The 11,291-nt window shown below is 66.9% G+C and overlaps 1 protein-coding gene across 1 annotated transcript; it reads left to right on the top strand.

Annotated features, from left to right (window-relative positions):
• Positions 1-1,328: 1,328 nt before the first annotated feature.
• On the top strand, positions 1,329-10,456 carry SEMA3B (semaphorin 3B; the record flags this gene model as incomplete). Its single annotated transcript, XM_080696647.1, has 17 exons — positions 1,329-1,437; positions 2,328-2,485; positions 2,590-2,652; positions 2,943-3,062; positions 3,128-3,221; positions 3,370-3,489; positions 5,330-5,475; positions 5,564-5,675; positions 5,783-5,852; positions 5,929-6,073; positions 6,329-6,548; positions 6,705-6,796; positions 6,865-6,906; positions 6,995-7,152; positions 7,225-7,280; positions 7,351-7,490; positions 10,088-10,456. 17 exons carry the CDS (start codon positions 1,329-1,331, stop codon positions 10,454-10,456), a joined length of 2,214 nt encoding a protein of 737 aa, XP_080552773.1.
• Positions 10,457-11,291: the final 835 nt, after the last annotated feature.

Below are 11,291 nucleotides of genomic sequence, written 5' to 3'. Positions count from 1 at the left end.
GAGAAGGGGCTAGGGTGGGAGGTGCCCTGCAGAGTTCTTGTGCAGTGTGCGGAGGCGGCGGGTGTCGGCTCCGCAGACTTCTAGTGCCTGAGAAGAGACAGCCGCAAGTGTCCGCGGTGCACGGAAGGAGGTGGGGCCGGGTGGGAGAGCGGGAGACGGCGGAGGGCCTGACACCTGCCCCAGCAGCTGTTCCCCGCTCAATCTCACCCCGGGGCTCCCCACGGCCACTCCAGCTCCGGGAAGGGGGCGCAGCACGGCCAGAGCCGCCCCCCCCCCGCAGGACCCAGCGGAGAGGATCAAAGACGGGATAACCCAGGGGCAGGAGTGGAAAGCGAGCCCCGAGAAGGTGGAGAGGGCAGCTTCACCAGGCGCCCGGGAGCTCTCGGGTCTGCAGGCAGACTCCAGGATGGCTGTGGCCAGCCCCTCCGCCCTCTGGGTACAGAAGGGGAGCACGGCTGGGCCGCAGCTCCATCTGCTCACCCAGCATGATGGTGCACACACTGGCACACACACAAGTGCTCAACACACACGTCATACAGGCCGGCGGCACCACACGCACACACGCGTGTGCGTGCACACTCGGCCCGCATCTACACTTGCGTGGCCCCCCATGCTCGCACATCATGTGTACATGTGAATGCACACCCAACCCCAATGCACAAGTGTGCCTCACAGAGGGACCCCGACTCCAAGACGGCCTCGGTCCGGCCCCAGGGCCTGTGGCCTCTCCACGCCGGGCACACAGCACTCTGGAGGCTGCTCCTCCCGTCAGCCTCCCCTGGGTCGGCTCGCTTGGTCACTGAACTTGGCACCCTCTGAAATGACCATCCTATCCGACTCATCGCTGGCTCCCTGCCCTCTCCCGCACCAGGAGGGGCCTTGTCTGTGTCTCCCAGTATCCCTGTCCTCTCCCCGGCTGGCATGCAGTGGGTGTGTGGTGCTGTGAAGTGTGTGTGTGTGTGTGTGTGTGTGTGTGTGTGCACGCGCGTGCGGGAGGGGAGGTTCTGGGGAAGGGTGACGTGGTGGGACGGGTGCTGACCAGTGCAGGGTGACCCTGAGGGTGTGCCCGCTGGGCGTGGGTGTGTCTATGGTTGTGGCCAGGCGGGGCGCCCTGGGGAGGGAGGGCTCGGAAGCGGAATGCGACCCCCCAGCCTCTTTCCCTAGGGGCTGTAATCTGATCCCCGGGGACTCCCCAGCCTCCCGCCCTTCACCGCCCTCGCTGCGCTGTGCCGCGGACTCCTTCTCTTCCAGATCCCGGGCAGAGTCCAGGGCAGCTCCAGGCTCCTCCGCACACACCCGCTGAACCCTGAGCGCCCTGAGCGGCCGGCATGGGGCAGACCGAGGCCGCCGCCATGATCCCAGGCCTGGCCCTGCTCTGGGCAGTGGGGCTGGGGGGTGCCGCCCCCAGCCTCCCGCGTCTCCGGCTCTCCTTCCAAGGTAGGTGCACCTGGCAGGCAGGAGGGCCCGGCCGGGTGGGCAGGAGGACTCGGTGCTGGCCGCTGGCCCACGCGCCTGTCACCAGATCTCTTGGGTCAGGGGTGTTCTCAGGCCACCTCCAGTTAACCCTGTCCTGGCCTCAGCCGCCCACATTCTCCTGTGCCTCCCCAGGAGACCCTCCTGTCCCCATAGCTCAGAGCTTGCCTCTGTCCCACCCCTACCTCCAAGCGACCACGGCCCCTCAAAGAGCAATGGCAAGGTCAAGATGTGGGGGTCCGGCCGGGTGTGGTGGCGCACGCTTGTGATCCCAGCATTTGGGAGGTTGAGACAGGAGGATAGCGGTTCGCGGCCAGCCTCAGCTACTAAGTGAGGCTCTTTGCAACTCAGAGAGACCCTGCTTCAAAATAAAGAATAAAAAGTGGGACTGGGGGTGTAGCTCAGAAGTCGAATGCCCCTGGGTTCCATCCCCAGTACCACAGAAGAAAAAAAAAAAAAGATGTCGGAATCATCAGAGCCCCAGCGGGGCCGCATCTGCGTAGGGCTGGTGAGCCGTGGCTCAGGAGGGCCATGCTGCTGCTGGGTCAGCGATGGGCGACAGGGAAGGAATGCTCCGCCCCACTCTTGGGGTCGGGGTTCTGGCCTCCCGGTGCTGGCCCAGAGACCTGTGTGTTTAAACACGTCCTCCTCCTCCTGGGGGCTGCGCCGCCTAGCCCGCGGCTGGACGCTCGCACCTGGGTGGGCCTGCCTTCACCTGTGTAAGCTCACACATATGTAAGCACACTCGTGTGTGGGCCAGGTCACATGCATAGCCGAGGTCTGTAGAAAGACAGCCAGGCCAGGCCCAGGAAGCCTTCGGGTGACAGGTGCATCCTGGGTGGTACCGCCCGCAGAGCTCCAGGCCCGGCACAGTCTCCGGACCTTCAGGCTGGAGCGGACCTGCTGCTACGAAGCCCTGCTGCTGGACGAGGAGCGGGGACGCCTGTTCGTGGGCGCTGAGAACCACGTGGCCTCCCTCAGCCTGGACAACATCAGCAAGCGGGCCAAGAAGGTGCCAGAGCCCCCTGGCCTCAGTGAGCCCGGGCCCCCTCCAGGCTGCCGGGGAGCCCCGGGCTAGACCGGAGCCTGTCCTGATGTGCGCTCGCTCCCCCGCAGCTGGCCTGGCCCGCCCCCGTGGAGTGGAGAGAGGAGTGCAACTGGGCCGGGAAGGACATCGGCGTGAGTGCGGCTGCCCGTGGTGGGCGTGGGGGCTCTCACCCTGGACAGGGCTCAGACAGAGGCCCGGCTGTTCTGGCGGGGGCGAGGGCAGGGAGGTCCAAGAGGAGGTGGTGAGTCAGGGTGCGGGCTCCCGGGCCTTGCTGGGCGCCTCTGAGTCACGGGGTGGGCCGTGAGGGTGGGCTGGGCTGGCCACGATGGCCATGTCAGTGCTGGTCTGGACTGACTGGGGCAGGGGGAGGCGCGAGGTGCCCGGTGACGGCCCCGCTCTTCCCGCCGCCCCGCGCCTCCAGACCGAGTGTATGAACTTTGTGAAGTCGCTGCAGGCCTATAACCACACCCACCTGCTGGCCTGCGGCACCGGGGCCTTCCACCCCACCTGTGCCTTCGTGGAGGTCGGCCAGCGGCAGGAGGTGAGGCCGGCAGGGGAGGGAGGCTGGGCGGGGAGAGGCCCGGCCTCACGCTGCCCTGGCCGCAGGAGCCCGTGCTCAGGCTGGAGCCCGGAAGGCTGGAGGACGGCAAGGGGAAGAGCCCCTATGACCCTAGGCACCGCGCTGCCTCCGTGCTGGTGGGTGAGTCCAGAGGCTGGCACCCAGGGGAAGCACCACGCCTCAGGACCCAGGAGCCCGGAGAGCCCGGGCCCCAAGCTTCCTTGATTGGCAGCCCCTGAGGTCCCGAGGCCCTGGCTCCAGAGCCTGATGGGCGCTTGCCCTTCCACAGGGCAGGAGCTGTACTCGGGGGTGGCAGCCGACCTCATGGGCCGAGACTTCACCATCTTTCGCAGCCTGGGCCAGCGTCCGAGTCTCCGAACAGAGCCGCACGATTCCCGCTGGCTCAATGGTGAGAGGCTGCTGGGTGCTGGGAGGGGACTGCCATCTTACCACAGGGCAGGTGCCAAGCAAGGATAAGGTGAGTGCCAGGCGCAACCCTGCACACCTGCGACCCCAGTCCTTGAGAGGCTGAGATAGGGGGAAGAACGCAGGTTCGAGGCCAGCCTCAGCAACTTAACGAGACCCAACAGATTAACAAAATCCTCTCTTTCTTTCTTCTTTCTTTCTTTCCTTCTTTCTCCCTTTTCTTTTTTCTTTTCTTCTGTTTTTTTTTTTTTTTTTTTTTTTCAGTACTGGGGATTGAACTCAGGGGCATTCGACCTCCAAGATACACTCCCAGCCCTAATTTTTTTCCTTTATTTTTTTCAGGTCTGGGGATGGAATCCAGGGGTATCTGACCTCTGAGCTACATCCCCTGCCCTGTTTTTTATTCTTTATTTTGAAATAGGGTCTCACTGAGTTGCAGAGGTCTCACTAAGTAGCTGAGGCTGGCCACAAACTGCAATCCTCTTGTCTCAGCCTCCCGAATGCTGGGATTACAAGAGTGTGCCACCACGCCTGGCTTTAATTCTTTATTTTGAGACAGGGCCCCACTAAGTTGTTGAAGAGGGCCTCATTAAATAGCTGAGGTTCAAGCCTGCCATCCTCTTGTCTCAGCCTCTCAAGTACTAGGATTACAAGCATGTGCCACCTTGCCTAGTTTAGCAAGATCCTATTTCAAAATAAAAAATAAAAAGAGCTGGGGGTATAACTCAGAGGTAGAATGCCCCTGGGTTCCATCCCCAGTACCACAAAAAAGAAAAAAAATTTTTTTGATAGAAGCCAGGCATGGAGGCTCAGGCTTGTAATCCCAGTGACTCAGGAAGCTGAGGTAAGAGGATCTCAAATTCGACCTCAGTCTTAGCAACTCAGGAGACCTTGCCTCGAGGTAAAAGAGCTGGCAATCTAGCTTAGTGGCACAGTGCCTCTGGGTTCAGTCCCCAGTAAGCTCCCCCAAAAGCTAAAATAATTATTTATTTATTTATTTTTGCAGGTCTGGGGATGGAACCCAGGGGCATTCTACCTCCTAGCTACACCCCCAGCCCTATTTTTTATTCTTTATTTGGAAACGGTCTCACTGAGTTGCAGAGGGCCTCACTAAGGAGCTGAGGCTGGCTGTGAACCGTGATCCTGTCTCAGCCTCCCAAATGCTGGGATTACAAGCGTGCGCCACCAATTGCACCCAGCAGCAATTTTAAAATGTTAAGAAAGGGCTGGGATGTAGCTCAGAAGTAGAATGCCCTCGGGTGCCATCCCCAGTACCAGAAATAAAAAAAGGTGAGAAGCCGGGCGTGGTGGGCACGCTTGTAATCCCAGCACTCGGGAGGATGAGACCTGGAGGATCGTGGTTCAAGGACAGCCTCAGCTACTTAGGAGGCCCTCTGCAACTCAGTGAGACCCTGTTTCAAAATAAAGAACAAAAATAGAGGGCAGGGGGTGTAGTTCAGGGGTCGAATGCTCCTGGGTTCCATTCCCAGACCCGCAAAAAAAAAGAAAAAAAAGGCAAGACGTCAGGGGATGTAGTACTTTATTCTGAGAGCACACACTCAGCAGGAGGATATAAAACAGGTGGGGGCATCTGGTCCCCTAGGGAAGAACAGTCCCCGGGGAGGTGAGCCTGGACCGCAGCTCCTCGGGCAGCGCAGTCTCTGCTGCCCCCTGGTGGATGCTTCCTGCCTGCCAGCCTGATCCTTCGAGGTGCTGGAGGTGGCGCTCAGCTCTGCCCAAGTGCACCTGCTGGCCTCGGGAGGGAGGGAAGCTTCGGGCTCTGGGGCGGGCGGGCCGCTGACCCTCTGCCCCTGATGCGCTAGAACCCAAGTTCGTCAAGGTCTTTTGGGTCCCGGAGAGCGAGAACCCTGACGATGACAAGATTTACTTCTTCTTCCGCGAGCTGGCAGTGGAAGCCGCTCCCGTGCTGGGACGCCTGACCGTGGCTCGAGTTGGCCAGATCTGCCGGGTGAGGAAGCCCTGGGCCACTCCCCAGGGGCCCTGCCCCCGCCCTTTGCCCCTGGGGTCCGGCTCACGCTGTGCCATCCTCCTGGCAGAATGACGTGGGCGGCCAGCGCAGTCTGGTCAACAAGTGGACGACGTTCCTGAAGGCTCGGCTGGTGTGCTCTGTGCCCGGGGCTGAGGGCGACACCCACTTCGACCAGCTCCGTGAGCACCTTGCCACAGGATGGAGGAGGGGCTCGGGGTTCAGACTCCAGGAGCCCACCGGGCCAGGGGGCTGCGCACCCTCGCCCAACCAGGCCGTTTCCCCGCAGAGGACGTGTTCTTGATGTCCTACCGGGACCACAGGACGCCGCTGCTCTACGCCATCTTCTCCACGACCAGGTGCGGGCCGAGAGGTAGGGAGCCGGGCGCAGGGCCCGCTGGACCCTCCGCCCCTCACTCTGCCCGTTGCCCGCAGCGGGATCCTCCAGGGCTCAGCCGTGTGCGTGTACAGCATGAGTGATGTACGCCGTGCCTTCCTGGGACCCTTTGCACACAAGGAGGGGCCCACGCACCAGTGGGTGTCCTACCAGGGTCGAGTCCCCTACCCCAGGCCTGGCATGGTGCGTAGAGGGGCTCCTGCTCAACCCTCAAGGACAGAGGTTGGCCCAGGGGCTCCGTGGTGAACGCCGGTTCTTTTTGCTACGGGTGGGAAAAGGCCACTCCTGTCTTGGACAGGGATCCACCCTCCCCAGCCGCAGGCTCAGTCTGAACCCTCCCCAGGGCAAGGCTCCAGTCCCCAGGGCGGCCTTCTTCCCAGAGGAGGGCTGCCCGAAGCCCCGTCCCTTCACCCTGGTGCCTCCCCCTGCCCTCCCCAGTGCCCCAGCAAGACCTTTGGCACCTTCAGCTCCACCAAGGACTTCCCGGATGACGTGATCCAGTTTGCACGGAACCACCCTCTCATGTACAACTCGGTCCTGCCCGTGGGCGGGCGCCCTCTCTTCCTTCAAGTGGGCGCTGGGTACACCTTCACCCAGATCGTGGCAGACCGGGTAGCAGCTGCCGACGGACACTACGACGTCCTCTTCATCGGCACAGGTCAGGCCCCGTGGTGGGAGCTCCATGTCCCATCCCATCGCCGCTGGACACTGCCCTGCCATCTCAACCCACACTCTCGCCCGCCCTGTTGCCCCAGGGTGGGGCCTGCTCTGGCTGTCAGGGGACACCTACGGCCACCTTCTCTCCTCCCCGCAGACGTGGGCACGGTGCTGAAGGTGATCTCGGTCCCCAAGGGCAGCCGGCCCAGCTCCGAGGGCCTGCTCCTGGAGGAGCTCCACGTGTTCGAGGTGAGGCCTGGTCCCGGCGACGGGCCCCCGACGCGCCCCGAAGCCCTGACCGCCCCCCTCCCTCCCAGGACTCTGCGCCCGTCACCAGCATGCAGATCTCCTCCAAGAGGGTGAGTGGCCGCTCCGGGCTCCCCCTGCAGTTCGCAGCCGGGTGTGGGTTTGCGGCCCAGCCTCAGCGTCAGCCCACCCCTCCCGCAGCACCAGCTGTACGCGGCGTCGCGGGGCGCCGTGGCCCAGGTCCCGCTGCACCGCTGCGCCATGCTGGGCCGGGCCTGCGCCGAGTGCTGCCTGGCGCGCGACCCCTACTGCGCCTGGGACGGAGCGGCGTGCACGCGCTTCCAGCCGAGCGCCAAGAGGTGGGGGCCGGGGGGGGGGGGTCTCCCGCCGCCGCGACGGGGGGGGGGGGCGCTCACGGTCCCGCTCCGCAGGCGGATCCGGCGGCAGGACGTGAGGAACGGCGACCCCAGCGCGCTGTGCTCCGGGGGTGAGTCCCCCCCCACCCCGCCCGGCCGGCCGCCCCCCAGGCCCCGCCTCACTCGGCCCCCTCCCGCCAGACGCCTCGCGCCCCCCGCTGCCGGAGGAGAAGGTGCTGGCGGTGGAGGGCGGCAGCGCCATCCTGGAGTGCGAGCCGCGCTCGCTGCAGGCGCGCGTCGAGTGGACCTTCCAGCGCGCCGGGGAGGCGGCCCGCACGCAGGTGAGACCCCAGGGGAGGGCCGCACGCAGGTGGGACCCCAGGGGAGGGCCCGCACGCAGGTGGGACCCCAGGGGAGGGCCCGCACGCAGGTGGGACCCCAGGGGAGGGCCGCACGCAGGTGGGACCCCAGGGGAGGGCCGCACGCAGGTGAGACCCCAGGGGAGGGCCGCACGCAGGTGAGACCCCAGGGGAGGGCCCGCACGCAGGTGAGACCCCAGGGGAGGGCCCGCACGCAGGTGAGACCCCAGGGGAGGGCCCGCACGCAGGTGAGACCCCAGGGGAGGGCCCGCACGCAGGTGGGACCCCAGGGGAGGGCCGCACGCAGGTGGGACCCCAGGGGAGGGCCCGCACGCAGGTGGGACCCCAGGGGAGGGCCGCACGCAGGTGGGACCCCAGGGGAGGGCCGCAAGCAGGTGGGACCCCAGGGGAGGGCCCGCACGCAGGTGAGACCCCAGGGGAGGGCCCGCACGCAGGTGGGACCCCAGGGGAGGGCCCGCACGCAGGTGAGACCCCAGGGGAGGGCCGCAAGCAGGTGGGACCCCAGGGGAGGGCCCGCACGCAGGTGAGACCCCAGGGGAGGGCCCGCAAGCAGGTGGGACCCCAGGGGAGGGCCGCACGCAGGTGAGACCCCAGGGGAGGGCCCGCAAGCAGGTGAGACCCCAGGGGAGGGCCCGCACGCAGGTGAGACCCCAGGGGAGGGCCGCAAGCAGGTGGGACCCCAGGGGAGGGCCCGCACGCAGGTGAGACCCCAGGGGAGGGCCCGCACGCAGGTGAGACCCCAGGGGAGGGCCCGCACGCAGGTGAGACCCCAGGGGAGGGCCGCACGCAGGTGAGACCCCAGGGGAGGGCCGCAAGCAGGTGGGACCCCAGGGGAGGGCCCGCACGCAGGTGAGACCCCAGGGGAGGGCCGCACGCAGGTGGGACCCCAGGGGAGGGCCCGCACGCAGGTGAGACCCCAGGGGAGGGCCCGCATGCAGGTGGGACCCCAGGGGAGGGCCGCAAGCAGGTGGGACCCCAGGGGAGGGCCCGCACGCAGGTGAGACCCCAGGGGAGGGCCGCACGCAGGTGAGACCCCAGGGGAGAGCCCGCACGCAGGTGGGACCCCAGGGGAGGGCCGCACGCAGGTGGGACCCCAGGGGAGGGCCGCAAGCAGGTGGGACCCCAGGGGAGGGCCCGCACGCAGGTGAGACCCCAGGGGAGGGCCCGCACGCAGGTGAGACCCCAGGGGAGGGCCGCAAGCAGGTGGGACCCCAGGGGAGGGCCCGCACGCAGGTGGGACCCCAGGGGAGGGCCGCACGCAGGTGGGACCCCAGGGGAGGGCCGCACGCAGGTGAGACCCCAGGGGAGGGCCCGCACGCAGGTGGGACCCCAGGGGAGGGCCCGCACGCAGGTGAGACCCCAGGGGAGGGCCCGCACGCAGGTGGGACCCCAGGGGAGGGCCGCACGCAGGTGGGACCCCAGGGGAGGGCCGCAAGCAGGTGGGACCCCAGGGGAGGGCCGCAAGCAGGTGGGACCCCAGGGGAGGGCCGCACGCAGGTGGGACCCCAGGGGAGGGCCGCAAGCAGGTGGGACCCCAGGGGAGGGCCGCAAGCAGGTGGGACCCCAGGGGAGGGCCGCACGCAGGTGAGACCCCAGGGGAGGGCCCGCACGCAGGTGAGACCCCAGGGGAGGGCCGCAAGCAGGTGGGACCCCAGGGGAGGGCCGCAAGCAGGTGGGACCCCAGGGGAGGGCCGCAAGCAGGTGGGACCCCAGGGGAGGGCCGCACGCAGGTGGGACCCCAGGGGAGGGCCGCACGCAGGTGGGACCCCAGGGGAGGGCCCGCACGCAGGTGAGACCCCAGGGGAGGGCCGCACGCAGGTGAGACCCCAGGGGAGGGCCCGCACGCAGGTGGGACCCCAGGGGAGGGCCGCAAGCAGGTGGGACCCCAGGGGAGGGCCGCAAGCAGGTGGGACCCCAGGGGAGGGCCGCAAGCAGGTGGGACCCCAGGGGAGGGCCGCACGCAGGTGGGACCCCAAGGGAGGGCCCGCACGCAGGTGAGACCCCAGGGGAGGGCCGCACGCAGGTGGGACCCCAGGGGAGGGCCGCAAGCAGGTGGGACCCCAGGGGAGGGCCGCAAGCAGGTGGGACCCCAGGGGAGGGCCGCACGCAGGTGGGACCCCAGGGGAGGGCCCGCACGCAGGTGAGACCCCAGGGGAGGGCCGCACGCAGGTGAGACCCCAGGGGAGGGCCCGCACGCAGGTGGGACCCCAGGGGAGGGCCGCAAGCAGGTGGGACCCCAGGGGAGGGCCGCAAGCAGGTGGGACCCCAGGGGAGGGCCGCAAGCAGGTGGGACCCCAGGGGAGGGCCGCACGCAGGTGAGACCCCAGGGGAGGGCCCGCACGCAGGTGAGACCCCAGGGGAGGGCCGCACGCAGGTGGGACCCCAGGGGAGGGCCGCAAGCAGGTGGGACCCCAGGGGAGGGCCGCAAGCAGGTGGGACCCCAGGGGAGGGCCCGCACGCAGGTGAGACCCCAGGGGAGGGCCGCACGCAGGTGAGACCCCAGGCCCGGGTGCAGCGGGGCCAGGGGAGGGGCCGCGCTGGCTGACGCCCCTCCGCAGGTGCCGGGGGAGCGCGCGCTGCTGCTGCGCGGGCTGCGGCGCGGGCACGCGGGCGTGTACGAGTGCGCCGCCGTGGAGCAGGGCTTCTCGCGGCCGCTGCGGCGCCTGGCGCTGCACGTGCTGAGCGCGGCGCGGGCCGAGGGGCTGGCGCGGGCCGAGGAGGCGGCCGCCCCCCCGCCGCCCGGGCCGCGGCTCTGGTACCGCGACTTCCTGCAGCTGGTGCAGCCGGGCGGCCTGCGCATGTGCCCGCCCCCGGCGCCCCCGCGCGCGCCCGCCGCCCCCGCGCGCGCCCGCCGCCGCCCCCGCCGCGCGGAGCCCCGCGCCCAGCGCCCGGACGGAGCGGACGCAGCCGCGCTAGCCGACTTCTGAGCGGGACACCCCCGGAGGTGGCCGGAGGAGCGGAGCGCGCAGGGGGGCGCGGACACGGAAGCAAGCCAGAGCGCCATCGCGGACGCCCCAGGCCTAGGCCGGCCCGAGCACCGGGACACAGTGCGCCCCGACGGCGAGCTGGTGCACGCTTGCAGGCCTAGAACTCGGGAGCCTGGGACAGGAGGATTGCAGGCTCAGGGCCAGCCTCAACAATTTGGTGAGGCCCTCTGCAAATTAGCGAGACCCTGTTTCAAAATAAAAGAATCAAGGAGGGCTGTTGCTCAGAAGTAGAATGCTCCTGGGTTCCCTCCCCAGCACTGCGTGTGCACGCGCGTGTGCGCGCGCACACACAACACACACACACAGTAGTGTCCAAACCAGGCGTGGTGGTGCACATCTGTAGTCCCAGTACTTCGGAGACTGACACAGGAGGATCGTGCAGGTTCAAAGCCAGCCTTAGCTACTTAGTGAGGCCCTGTTTCAAAATAAAAAAAATATAAAAACAAGGCTGGAAGTCGGTTGTGGTGGTACACACCTATAATCTCAGTGCTTGAGAGGCGGAGACAGGAGGAGCACAGGTTCCTGGCCAGACTTGGAGAAGCCCTCTGCAACTTGGTGAGACCCTGTTTCAAAATAAAAAATAAAAATGGGACTGAGGTGTAGCTCGGAGGTGGAATGCTTCTCGATTCAATCCCCAGTACAGCAAAAGTAAATAATAAAATGCCCAACCAGGTATGGTGGCACATGCTTGTAATACCAGTACTTGGGAGGCTGAGACAGGAGGCTAGAAGGTTCTTGGCCAGCCTCAGCGATTTAGTGAGTTCCTTCGCAACTT

The sequence above is a fragment of the Muscardinus avellanarius genome (genome assembly GCF_963383645.1).
Source record: "Muscardinus avellanarius genome assembly, chromosome: 5".
NCBI classification, from domain to species: Eukaryota; Metazoa; Chordata; class Mammalia; order Rodentia; family Gliridae; genus Muscardinus; species Muscardinus avellanarius.
The sequence above is the reverse complement of the archived record's forward strand: the minus strand, read 5'-3'. Positions and strand labels throughout refer to the sequence as shown.